General features: G+C 35.4%; 2 protein-coding genes across 2 annotated transcripts; one reads left to right on the forward strand and one right to left on the reverse strand.

Annotated features, from left to right (window-relative positions):
* Positions 1-1,947: 1,947 nt before the first annotated feature.
* Positions 1,948-7,823, reverse strand: LOC102613187 (pyruvate dehydrogenase E1 component subunit alpha, mitochondrial). The gene is made up of 8 exons (XM_006483690.4): positions 6,948-7,823; positions 6,783-6,862; positions 5,998-6,075; positions 4,337-4,432; positions 4,169-4,240; positions 3,896-3,949; positions 3,247-3,312; positions 1,948-2,578 (listed from the first exon to the last, which is right to left on the reverse strand). Exons 1-8 carry the CDS (start codon positions 7,639-7,641, stop codon positions 2,534-2,536), a joined length of 1,185 nt encoding a protein of 394 aa, XP_006483753.1. The 5' UTR covers positions 7,642-7,823; the 3' UTR covers positions 1,948-2,533.
* Positions 7,824-10,230: 2,407 nt separating this feature from the next.
* LOC102612885 (DExH-box ATP-dependent RNA helicase DExH15 chloroplastic) lies at positions 10,231-15,338 on the forward strand. The gene is made up of 8 exons (XM_015531957.3): positions 10,231-10,820; positions 10,917-11,092; positions 11,179-11,292; positions 11,693-11,801; positions 11,875-11,961; positions 12,056-12,174; positions 12,444-12,621; positions 12,775-15,338. The coding sequence occupies exons 1-8, from the start codon at positions 10,329-10,331 to the stop codon at positions 15,022-15,024; spliced, it is 3,525 nt and encodes a 1,174-aa protein (XP_015387443.1). The 5' UTR covers positions 10,231-10,328; the 3' UTR covers positions 15,025-15,338.
* Positions 15,339-17,894: the final 2,556 nt, after the last annotated feature.

Here is a 17,894-nt window from a genome sequence, read left to right on the forward strand (position 1 = left end):
ACCAACCAACTTGTCATTTAAAAAAAAAAAACAAAAAAGGGAAAAAAATAATAATAATAATACGCCATTACAAATATAGTTAATTTCTTCAAGACCTACTTTGATAAGCAATTAATGTTCTTTATAGCACAAGTGATGCCTTTTAAAGTTCCAACAAGATTGCCTCGTTATGAATATGTTTAATTCTGTCATAACGTGGCTTCCCGTACTTAAAAAACTGAAAAACCAAAATATTTTCTAATTCCAGTTTGGCAAAAAGAGAGAACAAGATTATGACACCCTCTGCCGTACGCAATAGAACTAAAATCACCAATTAGGAATGTCTGTTAGTTTTCTTACATGCAAGATAATTAACAATAGTCCGACGGTCAGGATGTTATAGAGCAGTAATATCAATTCATATTGGATAAATTAACTGCACGTGTGGGCGGAAGACAGGTAAAAATTTTCGGTTTTTTTCGGTGTCCATCAGATTTTGTGTAATTAAATTGAAGGGTAATTTTTTAAAATCTCTCCTGAAGTTTGGACTTGTTACAAGTAGATGGCGAGAATTTATTTATTTGTAAAAAACCCCCCTACCGTCAGTTAACTTTAACATTGACCGTTAGTTGACTGTGCAAAGATAATATTACTCTTAACAACAATTTGTAGACGAAAATAACTAAAAAAAAAAATTAAAATTGTTAGCGCGAAAAGCACAAACCTTATTTTTTGATAATTTTATCCTTGTCAATTCCAAAGATTTACAATATCGTAGGTAAAGATTATAACTATTTCATTTTTAAGTTTTTAATTTTATCTTTTTTATAGAAACTTTAAGAAAATATCAATAATTTAAAGAGGATTTTTAAAATTTTTAATTTTATCTTTCTTGTAGGAACTTTAAGAAAATATCAATAATTTAAAGAGGGTAAAATAGCCAATAATTTTAAGGGTAATATTATCTTTGCATAGTCAACTAACGGTCAATGTTAAAATTAACTGACAGTAAAAAATTTTTTATAAATAAATAAATTCTCACCATCTATTTGTAACAAGCTCAAATCTCAGGGGAGATTTTTAAAAATTACCCTTAAATTGAATAATAAAATTTTGGGAAGATGGGGAGTTGGAAAAGTAGTTGAGGGATGTTGGGGGCAGTAGTATTACATAGGATCCTCTGCTGTCTGATAGGCTGCGAGTTTTGATGAATGATGCTTCAAAGTTTAAAGGTCGCCTGACTGGCTGGTAGCGAAACCACAATAAGACGGTGCCGTTTGTCCGCATGTGACTTTATCAATTGTGCCACGTGGCAATAGAAAAGGCGGAAGATCAAACTGAGTAAGAGGGGAGGCCCACAGTTTGGTGCGGAGCACATGGCCAACTGCCAACTGGTTTGCAAGTACGGCACAGCTTTGTAGCTGGTCCCACGGGATGAAAATCTAAGGAATATCGAACGGCTAGAATTTTGACGCGAAGGTATCAAGTATTCATTTCGGTACATAATGCTTACTTATCTCCCGTGAAGCAAAGCGACAAAGCAAGTCTTGTGGCAGTGTGGCTTTTCACGAGTCGCATTTGATTATGGTACCGTCAAAATTATTGGATAATCCAACTTGTCACTTTTTTTTTAATTTTTTATTTTAATATATGCAGCTTGTCATTTTAAAAATCGAATTATAATAATATAATACAGTAGTGAAAATATCGATTAATTAACCAAGTATGTGTGTGTCTAAAATTATGTTCACAATGGTTTCTGGAGTTTAGAACTTCTATATCGAATTATTTTACGAAGCAGTATTCCTTGTTCTCGAATATTATATTGTACGATTTCCAGTACCGCATGGCAGTCCATTGTTGACGTTTCACAATAGAAGTTGGATCTCACCAAGTGTTAACGAAACAAGAAATGGAAGATGAGGCTTAAGACGACAAATGACAGCGTTGAGCGCTTAAAGTCTTAGCTTTGGAAACAACAATAAACTTAAATGGCATTCACCCTTAAGTCAGCAAACATACACAAACAAATTGCGAGCTACATCATTGTGGACCATAAATTCGAGCACATAAAACACAGCAAAAGCTGGACTAGACACATTTATCCAGCATATTCCAAAATCCTTATTCCTTAGTAGTGTGGTTCGGAAGCTGTGTGACAACAGGCGCCCATCCGTAGCCTCAGGTCTCCAAACAAACCCACCAGATCGGCAATTATTTTGTAGGAGAGTTTATTATAAACTCCTTGCAATCGCTTGTTAAAAGAAAGAATATCCACATATTCCAGAGGCAAGAACAATTTATTCCATTAATAATGGAAAATATCAATTGGTAGGCTCCCAAAAATCACTACACAACCAAAATGTAACACTGCCGCACAATTTGAGAAGAATCAAAATTCTATACGACTAGAGGACGAAAATCACAATCAATAGCCAGGAAGAGATGACCATCTTCCCTCCAAATTCTTATTGCTTGTTTGTTTGTACCTTTTTACAAGGTTTACGGTTGTAAGGTTTTGCTCAGTTTCAAAACTCTTCAGACAAGTTCAAATTTATGGAAGCACGCCTCTAACTTCTTTCCTGTCTGCTCCAAATACCTGCGGTTGAAAATAACAAATCAGACACAATTAGATGAATAATATCAGATGTCATCCTGCAGATTCATCCATCTAGTTATTGATGTCTGCATATCTATAAAAGTACACGATGTTCAACATTAAAGGTAATAATAACATGCAAGATTCATATTATAGAAGACCTGAGAATATCTGTTGGTCTAAAATGTAGAATCACATGATGACCTGAGTGTTCCCAAATTCACTTTTACTATCTCAACAATATTTCAGTGCCAGTGATTCCCTAACATGTGACATTAGGACAATCTGTATAAAGATGGCCAGTTAGTCAGGTAAGTCAACTAAAAAGATGATTGACAATTGTCAACAGAATGGTGACAGAATGTATGGATTGTGTCACAATATTAAACCAGCACTAAATTAATCACTGCTTTTAAGTGTCTCTTTTCAATTCAAGATATCCATAAGCTACAAAGTATTTATTCCAGTGCCCATAACATTGACAAGAACTATTTATCTGGTAGAAAGTAAATCTATTTTTTTTTCGGGGGGGGGGGGCTGCCAAATTATCATGTACTAACTATGAATGGAAGTTTCTTATCAACATTTCCACAAGAAACCAAAAAAAAGATCATGGATTAAGAAGCAAAGAAAAAACCAATATACTGGTACAAGGTATTGACTATTACCTCAACTCCATAACCTTTCACATACACATTTGTGAAGAGTTCAGAAGGCTCTGGCATGGGACTCTCCTGAAAATATGTGAAACAAATAACAGCTTCAGAAATGAGAACAATGTCTGTTATTTTTATACCAAGCAAGGACACAATTTAGTGATCAATGTTATTACTTGGAATCCTCCCTGGTCTTTGGAGTCATTTGAAACTTTTTTAAAAAAATTTTTTGTTCCTTTTGTACTTTTGTACTTTCAATTTTTTTAAAGCTCTGAAGTTCAAGGATTCAAGAGTAAATCCGTAATTTCAAAGTTGCTGGAATAAGCCATGGGAATGCCAAAGCCTCTTATTTTTGGTTTAGCTGACTTATAAGTTTTCATGTGTGGTTCATTCACTCTGTGCCAAACAAACAGGTTGTTTCCCATTTGAGAATCGTATTCCTTGTTCCTAAAAAGTTATGAGAATCAATAGCCTATATATATAGGCAATCCTTAAGTGAATGGGAAAAAGGTTGTGAAGAATTTTCATAAGCTTCAAAGCTTTATCTGAGCGTCTCATTGCCTTCCTTCCTATGGGAAATTAATGAAGAAAATCAAAGATATATTGCTGAATTCAAAACCCTGAACAGCAGAGATCTCTCTTCTGCATAAATGCTTCTTACCTTGGCTTTGGCAATGGCATCATCTACTTCTTTTCTTACTTCCTTCTCAATGTCCTGAAAAAGAACAAGAAATGCACAAATTCAGTTTTCACGCATATTCCATAACCAGAGGATTAGGTTTCTAATTTCATTCAGATTGAGGAATAATGAGGATTCCTTCAAAGGCACAAATCTGAGACAGACTGGAGAACAAAAAATAACATTAGACAGAATACAGATTATAAGATCCCCAGTACATACAATATTTTATGCATATACAAGTTGAATAAATACCTTTAGCTCTTTCTCTGTCGCTAGGTCATGGGCTAATATTAACTTTCTTATTCTTTCAATTGGATCACGCTCCTAAACACCCTCCAACCAAAAACAAAGTCAGAATATGGAAAGCTCTAAATTGAAAAAGAATTGTCTTTTCAAAATGAAATGTCAAGCATGTTTAACCTGTCTCACACCACTGATCTCATCACGAGTACGGTAGGTGCTTCCAGGGTCAGACATGGAGTGACCATGATACCTGTATGTGTCCATTTCAAGTATCTGGACGGAAGTATCGAAAATTTTTTAAAAAATTACATATATCAATTTCATATAGAATGAAAAAAGGAGAAAAAAATCAAACAGGAATCAGAAATAGCAATTTTCATCTAGAACCCAGTATATACGCAAATTTTACATCATTACATGGTCCCTAACCATTAGCAATGCAGGAGAAGAAACAGAGCAAACAACACCAGGAAACAATCACAATGCTCAAAACATAAAGTAGAATATAATTTTATTTGAGCATCATACAAAGCTTAACTTCTTTTCAAGTCTGCAAGTAACTATTATTTTTTGGGTTACTTTGAAAGTGACCAGAATAATTGAAAAGCATGAACAAAAACTGATAGAAAAAAAGTTTACAGACTACCCCAGATATAGGTCCTAAAACAAAATTTACTGCTTTTGGAAGTTAAAATCAATCAACGTAGCATGAGTTCTTAAAACAAGAAACTATCAATTTTACTTCAGGATGCAAACATGTTATTTACATCTTAGATTTTCCATAAAATTAAACATCCTTCAATTTAACTTCTAAAAGATAGCATGTTTCTCATAGATTCTTGGTTACTCTAAATATGACATATATTATGCATCTCGCAGGTGATTCCTAATTAATCCAGATATGACATATATTATGTATATCAGACTTATATGTCTGACTTGCAATGAATGGAAAATTCAAAAAAAAAAATCTCATAGCCCATTCCCAATCAAAGCCGAGTTGTACTTTTTGGGTTAGAATATTTTCCATGCACCAAGGTATCTGGCAGGCACCTATTGTAACGTGGCTCAACTGTGCCCATCCCCGATACATAACCAAACTTCATAAAGTGAACATCTTGTCAAGTTGAACCCCACCGGAATCAAGCAAAAGCAAAGACTCAAGGTGTTGAAATCTCCAAAAAATATTTTGATTACTTTGCACTGCCAACCACATCTATACTTCTTTCTGACTTGAATATATTTCATATCGCATGAAAATAAAACGAATCTATTGAATGTAGCATCACCCATGCTTGGGCTAAATCCTGACAAATTTGGCTGCATATGCCCTTACATCAAGTTCAGTCCAAAGGTCTTCAAGCCATAATAAAACAGCAAATCTTATAAATATAACACCACTTTCATCAGATTTGATAACCAGGATTCATTGGACCAAATCTGAATAGTTACGAGATTGGGAATTACTAGAAAATAATTAGTTTCTATTTTCATTCCTAAATTTATAGAAATAATCCACTCAGGCTAAATTGCAATATAATTTAACGTAAATGCCATGGTTATTTACAAAAGAATCACATCGCTATCATTCAGAGGATAGAGAAAGTAACAAAAGAAAAAAAAACAGCGGATGATGAAACATGATATATTTGCCTGAAAAGAGCTACTTGCATGAGGAAAGGAGTAGCAAACAAGGACAAGAGGAGTCAAGAGGAGTCCGATGCTTCATTCAGAGAGTTGAAGTAAATGAATGATTAGGTAACAACCAACTGAGATCAACAGTGATCCACACAAGGAATCTTAACCCATTATATATCATAATAGTTCGTAAGACTTACCATAGGTCCATTCTTTAAGGCATGCTCCTTAGCAAACTTGCATGCTTGTTTGACAGCAAGGGCATCCATGCCATCCACCTTATAACAGGGCAAAAAAATCACAAACACTATTAAGCTATAAACAGTCTAGACTCAAAATTTCCAAGTGCAGGCAAAAATTCATTGTAATCAAAGTACTTTGTGCATCTAAAAAAATTGAGAGAATCTTTTAGATGTGTATTAGCAATCACACCCATACCCATAAACAAATATATTCATCAAAAAGTTCATGTTATGTCTATTGAAACTCTATCTGCGCACTCGAGAGAAAATTGCTATAAAAGTCCTGGGGTTACATTAAGTTTAACAGAAACAAGATCTAGTCTTGAAATGTTACTGCAATAGCAAAACAAAATGATGTCTCTGCCACTAACAGGAAAAAAAGAAAAATAAAAACCACTGGACACAGTTTCCCTATAAACAAATCTAAACTACAGCTATTGAGTACCGACATAGCCTCAAGCCACAGCTAATACCTTTTCGCATGGAGATAAGTTGCAAAATTCAAAAGTGGATGTAAAATTTACAACAAATGATTTCTCAGTTAAATCAGAAGCAGTATTTCAACTAAAGGAAAAAAAAAACAACCAGCTGACAATGCTAACAAACAATGCCAAAGTAGTCAATTAAAGATCAATTGCCAAAAAATTCAATAGTAACAGAACATAATTACAGTTCCAATCATCAATTGTAAAACTCAAGGAAATGAAAATCCTAAACCATAATTCAAAAAACAGAAATCTCACCTTCAAACCGGGAACATAATCCCCACGCTTGTAGTATGAGGGACTCTTTGCCGCTCTCCACTCAGCTGTCCCCATTCCATCTGCAACAAGAATAACTCAAAACTTAAAAAAAAAAAAAAATTTGAAAAATTCCATTTACTTCAATTCAGTTCAGTTAATCTTTACAGTGATTATTCTCGCAGACCAAAATCGCCGGCAGATCCCAAAGCGCTGCTATATTGAGAGCCTCGAACAACTGGCCCTGGTTTGCTGCACCGTCTCCATACAGTGCAAACGTCACCGTTTCATCCTTCGAGTACTTCTGCGCGAAAGCCAATCCACAGCCTAAAGGAATCTGAGCCCCAACAATCCCGTGGCCTCCGTAAAAGCCGGAGTCCTTCTTATAAAAATGCATCGAACCACCTTTTCCATGAGAACAACCGTCCTTTCTCCCCATCAGCTCCGAGAAAACCTCCAAGAGGGTCCCACCGCGACCAAGGAACGTGCAGTGATCACGATAAGCGGTTATGATGCTGTCCTTCTTGGTAATTCCGGCTTCCATGCCGATGGCCACCGCTTCTTGTCCGTCATACAGGTGGCAGAATCCGCGGACGAGTTTTGCCTTGTAGAGAGAATCGGCAGCGATCTCCATCCGTCGCATGGTAGCCATCTGGCGGAAGAATGAGAGGAGTTCTTTTGGAGTTGTTTCGACGGAGCGTGAAGGCGCTTCGCATTGGTGAGACGTGAAAGGTACGGATGTTTCAATTGTTAGGGGTGTGGTGTCGGTGGAGATCGGACGGTGGAGGAGAAAGGAGTTGGTTAGGGGTTTGAGGATATTCGTGGAGAGAGACGACGGGGAGGAGAGTTTTGATAGAGCCATCTCGTCGTTGATATTTTCCTGCAAGTGGGGCGGGGTTTTGTCGAGATGGAGATGGAGAGGCTGAGAAGAGAAGGGTAAGTGAATTATGTTTTGTCTGACTGGGCTGGCGAATTTGTTGCCGCCGTATGTGTCAACGGGGCGGTTCGAACCGCAACGTTATTTTCAAACCGTATGCGTTGATTCGATAATCGCATCCTTCTGTCCTCAATAAACATCACATCAGGTAAAATAAAAGTGTATTAACCAATGGGCTTTTGGCCCAATAGAGAGCCTTCATTTATAATGTTAAAGAGAAATGGTCGAGTCTCCGTAAAAATATCATGGGTTAATTTTAATTCTTCTTTAATTATTAAATATTTGAGTATAGACACTCTCTCTTATATAATAGTATTAAAAAAATATGTATTAGGATTTATTTCTTAAAGAATCAATATATTTGCTTCTTATGGTTTCTTTCTTAAGGTTTTATTTTCTAAACAATTACAACCTAGCTTTAATAATCATGTAAAATTATTTTGCGTTAACTTTGAAAGCATATTAGCTAATTTGGTTTAATTGATTTTAAATTATAAAAGTCGTTTTGGATTCAAATTATAATTGATATATAACTATATATATACATATATAGTCATGAGTTCATATACATAAGAAGCCGATGTCAAATATGAAGCGGATAACAAAATTAGCGAAGTCTATACAGTTAATTAAATAGAGGACAAACTTATATCACTATTAGAATATTAGAACAATGAAAAATAAAATTGTTTATGGAAAAAAGACATCTATACCTCTACAAATTGGAGGAAAAAGTTATCAAAAGCTCGTAATTTTCAAAAAAAGGACAATAAGATCCTCTTTTGATTGTAAAACAATTTACCTCTATTATTTCAAAAAAAATTGACTCTAATATTTTATAATAAATAAATATATAATATTAAAATCAATATAATAATCTATATGTTTTAAAATGATTTCAATACTTAAAAATATTTTAACATTTTATAATTTATTATGTATATTTTATTATATTAAAGTAAAATTTATAATAAACAGAAACAATGCAAGTATTTATTTAAAGACTCTACAATAATTACAAAACATATCATTAAAATAATATAATAATTTACATATTTAAATTTATATAAACGTTGAAGTATTTTAATATTATTAGACTACTAGATAGATTAAATTATTCATATAATATTTGTATTTATTAAAATTTTAAAGTCAAATTTTAGGTAACATATTTAAAGGGTATTATGGTTAAAAATGAATATTAGATAATTTTTTAAAATTTGAGGGCCTGCAAGATTATTTTCTCAAATATTGGGGGTGTATATATCAATTTCCCTTTGTTTATTGTTTGGGATGGTAATTTTAACACGACCCTGATGAACTTAGATAATATGGGGCGGGCTCAACCTATACTAGATTAAAATAAATTCAATATTCGGATTGAATTTTATTGACCCGAACTTGGTCCAAAATCAAATGAACTCACATATCTAAAATCCGGACCCGTATATATTTATTTTAATATTATTTTTTAATATAAATAGAAAAAAATTAGCTGACGCCTTAATTTCACACTTTCACAACCTTAGCCGCTTGTCATTCTTTTCCTCTCTCGTTAACCCTTCTCTTCTCTTCATCAAATGATCATTTTCCTCTATCTTTAGCTCTTCTCTTCATCAAATCACTATCGTCACTCGTCATCGCTTTGCCACCTTCGATGTGTTCATGTTCATCATCATCATCACCCTCCATTTAGCCACAGTTTGTCCGCCTTTGCCAATTGCAATCGTGGTTGTGACGTTGTAGTGGTGGTGGTCGTCATCATTATATCATCAGTATCTGCCATTCGTTGCTTTGTCGGACGCCAATCCTTGAAGTTCGTGAACTGAATCCTTGAATCGTGAGTTTGAATTATAGACATGGATTTGTATTTTGTGAATGTTATGCTACAATTTTATATTTGTGAATGGTTTATTGTTTCGAAACATTAAAATTTTTAGAATTTGTATTTGTATTTGATTTTTCAGAATTTGGTTTGTATTTATTTTTTTATTTTTTTTTATTTAAATGTAATCCAAGTTTAAAACCTGTAATTCAAAAATCCGAATTTTCTAAGTTTAACTTGTATCGGACCTAAACTCATGAAAAACAAATTTAAATTCAGATTCGATACAACATTTTAATGTCCGAGTCCTGAACCGAGAAGGCCGAACTCGGAAATTGCCATTCATGTTTATTACAAATACCTCCAAGAAAATTTGACCATTTATGAGCAAAACAAAACAAAAGTGCACGTTTGTTTTGTATAGCTTGTGTACCGGTGAAAAGAGTTCTTTGAATATCAAAAATTCTTTTGAATATTTATGAGCAGGGTTTTAGGAATTTAAAAAAAAAAAATTATTTTCAGTTGAAAAAGAAGTTACCGTTACCTACTTACCTGGGTGAAACAAACAAATGATAACCATGTGCACTAATTTGCTCTGTGATATCAACAAATGTCATGTTTTGTATTCCGATTAGGTATTTTTAACTTACACAATTAAGTTAATAATTTTATCTTACATTTTCTCATCTCAATATCAAACAACTCCTAAAATATCTGACTAGCAAAATGAACAGATAGGCGATGACCCGGGAGGGCTCTCTATTATCCAGCAAAAATCGCTCCCGCCATGTACTCACACTCTATCCTCTCGCGTTCAACCACATTCCCAGTCTTCGCCAATACGAAACCGTTCTCATTTCATCAGTTTCACACTCTCTCGCGTACCCTTGGCTTTTGCATACCCAAATCACTTCTATCATCTAATTCAATTCAATTTCAAGCCTCCTACAAGTCTCCTAAATCATTCTTCCCCACGGAGCACAAGCTCACCGACGCCGACGAAGCAGCAGATGAGTACGACGATGATATCGACGACGACGACGATGAAGAAGCCGCCGACGAGTACGACGACGTTTCTGGCGAGGTCTCGGATGAAATTCAACAAAGTGATGACGAATTCGAAGTTTCTTCGGATTCGTCCCCGGCGCCGTCTTGGCGCGAAGAGTTTAAATGGCAGAGAGTGGAGAAGTTGTGTAATGAAGTTAAAGAATTCGGCAATGAAATGATCGATGTCGATGAACTCGCCTCTATTTACGACTTTCGTATCGACAAATTTCAGGTTTACGTTTACCTATTTTAATAAATTGTCAACGTGAATTCACATGCTTAATTGACTATATGTTGTGAGTTTTTTCGTTTCTTTTTCCTTTTTTAGCGATCATCTATTGAAGCATTTTTTAGAGGTTCTTCGGTGGTGGTTTCTGCGCCGACAAGCAGCGGAAAAACTTTGATTGCTGAAGCTGCGGCAGTTGCCACAGTAGCTAAACAACGTCGTTTATTCTATACAACACCTCTTAAGGCATTGTCTAACCAGAAGTTTCGTGAGTTTCGGTAATTACTTAATTAATTAATTACTTTTTATATTTGTGGAACAATTGCTGTTTTGTTTACTGATTTTGATTCATTTCCGCGTTCAGGGAGACGTTTGGTGACAATAATGTTGGTCTTCTCACTGGAGATTCTGCCATCAACAGAGAAGCTCAGATTTTAATAATGACTACTGAGATTTTGCGCAACATGTTGTATCAGAGGTATATATCGTCAGTAATTTTGAGTAGACAAATGGAATGATAACTTATATAAAGTTAAATTTCATCCACCTCCCTCAACCAACGTTTTGTCTTATTACATGTAGACCCCTCGGTCCCATCTTTTGTAGGATAGGTAGACATCGGATGTTTCTAATAAGTTTATTATAAACTCTCTTGAGTTTAATTGATATTTTGGAGGAGATTTATGTAAGCTTCAATTTGACAAGTTTTGAAGCCAAAGAGATCTATGTGCTTTCTAGACCGACTGTAAGGGAGGTCAACAAAATTTTCCCTGTAGTAATTATGGGTTATGCTTAGGCCTTACCTGATATCTGCGTTTTTTTATTAAGAATTACTTAAGTTGATTGATGCAGCTAAGGATAGTGGTTTTCTCATGCAGTGTTGGGATGGTTTCTTCTGAGAGTGGTCTTTTTGATGTTGACGTGATTGTTTTGGATGAAGTTCATTATTTAAGTGATATATCTCGGGGCACAGTATGGGAGGAGATAGTAAGTACATTTTTAATTCATAACTCTGTTTTTATCAGCTTTATACATTCTTATGAGGTTAAATTGTTTTCAGATAATTTATTGTCCAAAAGAAGTTCAAATTATATGCCTGTCAGCGACTGTTGCAAATGCAGATGAGCTAGCTGGCTGGATTGGTCAGGTAATGTCTTTCTGTTTCTATAGTTTCTGACCTTTGCAACCGGCTGGCTGGACTTCTGAGACTGTTAACTCGTTTATCTTATATCATATTCTAGATTCATGGTAAAACTGAGTTAATAACATCATCCAGACGTCCAGTTCCGCTGACTTGGTACTTCTCGACAAAGACTGCATTACTACCTCTTCTTGATGAAAAGGGAAAACATATGAACAGGTATATGTGGTCATTCTATAGTTCATTTTATTTGTTTTTTATTTAGCTCAATGGGAACCCAATTCTCTTCTCACCCATGTGAGTGGGGTTCAAACCCCAAACCTTTTATTTTCAACACAAGAGATTTTACCATCTCAAGTAGATAGCAATCACAAAGTTTATTTTATTCTCCTTGATTTTTTTTTTTTTTAAAATAATCTCCCAGGAAGACAGCAGTTGTACATGTAGTAAATAACAAGTCCCTATTTTACCTGTGAAATTTGAAACAGGAAGCTCTCACTCAATTATTTACAACTTTCTACCTCGGAAGTTAAACCATACAAGGATGGTGGCTCTAGACGAAGGAATTCAAGAAAACATACTGACATGAACTCTAATAATATTGTTACCAGCTTTGGGCAACATCAACTTTCCAAGAATAGCATTAATGCAATTCGTCGGTCACAGGTCTGGATGTATTGCATAAATCCTCTGGTTATCATGGACTATGTTTTCTTTTTGAATAAGAACAATCAGTTATGGTTATTTTTTAGCCGACTTAAGGCTGTTCAGAGCAAATAAAAAATTTGATGTAATTATTGATGGATTTTTAATTTTCAGGTTCCTCAAGTTATTGATACATTATGGCACCTCAGGTCAAGGGATATGCTACCAGCAATTTGGTTTATTTTTAACAGGAGAGGATGTGATGCAGCCATCCAGTACCTTGAAGATTGTAATCTACTGGATGAATGTGAGATGAGCGAAGTTGAACTGGCCTTGAAGAGGTTCCGGATTCTGTATCCTGATGCTGTCAGGGAGCCTGCCATAAAAGGACTTCTTAAAGGGGTTGCAGCACATCATGCTGGCTGTCTTCCTATATGGAAATCATTCATTGAAGAGCTTTTTCAACGAGGACTTGTTAAGGTAGTCTTTGCTACTGAAACACTTGCTGCTGGAATTAACATGCCTGCTAGGACAGCTGTCCTCTCATCTCTCAGCAAAAGGACTGCTAGTGGACGCATCCAGTTAACATCAAATGAACTGTTTCAAATGGCAGGTCGTGCTGGACGCAGAGGCATTGATAATAGGGGTCATGTGGTGTTGGTTCAGACCCCTTATGAAGGTGCAGAAGAGTGTTGTAAGCTTTTATTTGCTGGAGTTGAACCTCTTGTATCACAATTCACTGCTTCTTATGGAATGGTGCTGAATCTCCTTGCTGGTGCAAAAGTTATGCATTTATCAAATGAATCTGATGACATGAAAGCTTTACAAGCAGGTAGAAGTTTGGAAGAAGCTAGGAAATTAGTGGAGCAGAGTTTTGGAAACTATGTTGGGAGCAATGTAATGCTTGCAGCGAAAGATGAGCTTTGTAAAATACAGAAAGAGATTGATGTGCTGACTTCAGAAATTAGTGATGATGCTATAGACAGGAAAAGCAGGAGACTTTTGTCGGAGGCGGCATATAAGGAGATGGCCAATCTACAGGAAGAGTTGAAGGCAGAAAAACGCTTTCGGACTGAACTGCGAAGAAGGATGGAACTGAAGAGATTCTCTGCCCTGAAAGATATTTTAAAGGATTTTGAAAATGGACACTTACCTTTTTTGTGTTTGCAGTACAAAGATTCCGAAGGAGTTGAACACTCAGTCCCTGCTGTTTATTTGGGGAAGTTTGACTCACTTGATAGTTCAAAACTTAAGAACATGGCCTCAATCAATGATTCTTTTGCACTAAATAGATTAGCTCAGTCAAATGGGGATGACTATGATACTCAAGATGTCAAACCATCTTACTATGTGGCTCTTGGTTCAGATAATACTTGGTACACATTTACAGAAAAGTGGATCAAAACTGTATATAGGATAGGCTTCCCTAATGTGGCTTTAGCTCAAGGAGATGCTTTGCCACGGGAAACAATGAGTCTCCTTCTGGATAAGGGGGAAATGCTGTGGGAAAAGCTTGCTGATTCTGAATTTGGTGGTTTATGGTGTATGGAAGGATCTCTAGAAACATGGTCGTGGAGTTTAAATGTGCCAGTTTTAAGTAGTCTTTCTGAAAGTGATGAGGTGTTGCACATGTCATTTGAATACCATGATGCTGTAGAAAATTACAAGAAACAACGAACAAAAGTAGCGCGTTTAAAGAAAACGATAGCACGTACAGAAGGCTTCAAAGAATACAAGAAAATTGTAGACACAGTCAAGTTTACTGAGGAAAAGATCAAACGTTTGAAGGCTAGATCAAAACGTTTGACCAAAAGAATAGAGCAAATTGAACCATCTGGTTGGAAAGAGTTTTTGAGGATTAGCAATGTCATACATGAAACTAGGGCATTGGATATTAACACACAAGTAATTTTTCCATTGGGTGAAACTGCAGCTGCAATTCGAGGAGAAAATGAACTCTGGCTCGCAATGGTTCTTAGAAACAAAATCTTGCTAGATTTAAAGCCTGCACAACTTGCTGCTGTTTGTGCAAGTTTAGTCTCTGAAGGAATCAAAGTTCGATTATGGAAGAATAACAGCTCTATATATGAACCTTCCACTACTGTTATCAATGTCATTAACGTTTTGGATGAGCATAGAAGCTCATTCTTGGAACTTCAAGAGAAGCATGGGGTAGAGATACCATGCTGTTTGGATAGCCAATTTTCTGGCATGGTGGAAGCCTGGGCTTCTGGTCTGACTTGGAGGGAAATGATGATGGATTGTGCCCTGGACGACGGGGATCTAGCTCGCCTCTTAAGACGAACAATTGACCTATTGGCTCAGATTCCTAAATTGCCTGATGTTGATCAAAGGCTGCAAAAGAATGCTGTGGATGCCTCTAATGTGATGGATCGACCTCCAATAAGTGAGCTAGCTGGATAAAATAATCTTGCTGCTTAAGAGGTATTATGAAAATAGACTCCTACATGGTGAAGTGAAATCTTTTCTACGGCCGGAATCATATACCTTTGTCTGGTCTTGGATCAAACATTCAACTGAGCCAACTTATGTTCAAGTTGGGGTTGGCTACAAGTTCAAATCTACAATTCACAATTTGGCAGAATGCTGGCATTAGCAGAATCCTAGCCAATGCCAGCAATAGGAACACCTAAATTTTGTAAGCCAGCTTACCAATTTATGAATGATTTTTTGCATGGGGCATTATAGCATTGGGCACATAGCAAAGTCCTCTCTTGTCTTCAAATGTCCATAATTGTCTCAGTAAACACATTTTCAAAATCCAGCATTAACCAGTGCACCTTCAATGGTCGAGGGGAACTGTTCGGATATGGAGTCAGATGATGTCCGTTTTGCTTGGTCTTTGTATTGGGCATGTTTCTGTAATTATTGCCTCAAGTCGTTAAAAATGGTGCGAGCTTACAAATTTTACATGGGCTGGGAAATTGACATATGGTGTATGTTGCATTTACTCATGGTTTAGTCCATCTCCAAGTCAACGTTACCCCTGTGAAGGTGAAAAATTGGTTGCTTAGTCGTGGTATTGCAATACCACCAATTCACCGTAAGTCATAGGAAAGCGACGTAGTTAATCTCGTGCCATGAAATTACTCGGAACTTCGTTTGCCATTTCTTCTATCCTTTTTTCTCTAATCAAAATAGTCTCTGATTAATCAGTGACCGTGTATCTGAATGCTGGAGAATGCTATGGTGGAAATTTGACTCGTCATTTATTCAGGATTTGAATAACTAGAAACTTAACATTCAACTATTAAATCAACCAGATGGTTTCCATGCCTCGGATGATACTGTGGTCTATGTCCCCAACTGCAGAAAGAATGGGCCATGATCTCTGCCCATCTACTTGTAAGACGAAACTTTTTAAAATTGGGAAAATAAAAATGATATCAGCAACTTCGAAGATGTTATCTTTAACGTGGCCTAGACCGTTATATAATAATGGGAAATATTATTTTTTTAATATATTACTTTGGGATCAGATCCTCTCTTAATCTTATTTTTTTCTAAATAAATATTATTAACGTAATTAGTGGTTAATAAATTAAAATAATTAAATAACTAAATATTAATCATACACTAAAATATAAGTACACAAGATTTATAAAAAATAAAAAGACTTCATATCAGGAAAGAATTTTTTTTTTTAAATACTGTTATACAGGACTGTAGGTATTACAATTAATATTTACAAACAGATTCTACAATTGGGACCTTCATCGTGGCATGTACTCTTCTGAAGCGCTGCCCAAATTCTTTAAACCCTCTCAAATATTCGAGGGCTGTCCACTCTACTCACCTTTCGTGAGGAATAGACTGGCTCCACTCAATTATTTGATAATTGAGAAAGGATTGTAAATAAGCCCCATAAATACTTTCATGGAGGCTCGAACCCTTGCACTCATTATTCTAAGTGCAAAGGCTCTCCCACTGGACCAAATGCTCATTGGTATATCAGGAAAGAATCTTAGTCCATCACTTTGTCACCTAAATTTTTACAATGAGTTTTTCTCACCCAATGTTTTAATTTTTAATTTTTTTTTTACCATCAAACAGCTAAAAATAACATAATTTTTAATGAAAATTATAATAAGTCTATATTACCCTTAAATAATGTGAGTATTGTTTAGTTCTCTAAACTTAAAAGAAACAAATATTAATTATGCATAAGGAGATAATACTTTTATCAGTTGATTATTTTAGATATCAATCGATGAAATTGTATTATAATACTTTTTTTTTGCTTAATATATTGAAATTCTTAGAATTTTTTTTTTTGAAATGCCTTAACAAAGCTAACGGCTTGGTAGTGAAATGAAAAAAATTGGAACATTAAATGAAAAAAATTGCCAAAAAAATTAGGTGAGAAAATAACAGAAAAAAATTACGTGAGAAAATAATAATATTCATATAATAATTAATTTGAGTTTCTCTCATTAAAAAAGAAAAGAAAAGTCTTTCATAAAAATTATAACATTATAAATTTTGACTATGTATGTGCAGTATATATCTCTAGATCTAAATATGAAAAAAAAACGGAATTTGAAAAATAATATAGTTTCTGTTAACTGGTCATTCGTCAACTGATAAATGCACAGGGGCCAATGTTAATATGCAATCTTTCCCTTGATCCTTCACTCAAAAGTTCAAACCTCCAAACTAAGCAAGACCGGTGGCAATTAATCAAACCAATGAACCATGCTAGCCACCTAATCGCCTGAGCTACAATTCAAATGGCAAAATCGCAAGATAACCTCATTGATTCTTAATGGTCCAGTTAGCAATAATATCAGCCACACGAAATAACACTGTCGCCTCGAATGGAGCTTAATACATTACAGATTATGTTACTTACACATCAAATGGGATGATTGCACGTGCCCTACAGGAGAGAGGAAGAACATGCATTTGGTGGAGCTTGCTATGTTACAGACTCTGTATGTAACATAGCAAATAGGGAGCATCCACGCGTTGCAGGAGAGAGGAAAAGCTGTTGGAACTCAGCTGATACAAGGCCAGTTTGCACTGAGCTGTTAAATACAAAGTCTGCAACGTAGCCTTGTCCGCATTTGGAATTAAAGCTAGGTACTAAAGGTGTGTCTGTAAGTTACAGATTATGAAACTTAGCTAGCTCCGACTCCACAACAAAAATGCTACTAACATACGGCAGCAATTTGACCACCAAATGTCAAATTGTCAAAGCACCACAGTCTAGTCAACTTTTATTTTCTTTCGCTAGAAAATTCTAAGGACCTTATTATGCTACATTCGCTGTA

Source organism: Citrus sinensis, chromosome 4 (assembly GCF_022201045.2).
Source record: "Citrus sinensis cultivar Valencia sweet orange chromosome 4, DVS_A1.0, whole genome shotgun sequence".
Lineage (NCBI taxonomy): Eukaryota > Viridiplantae > Streptophyta > Magnoliopsida > Sapindales > Rutaceae > Citrus > Citrus sinensis.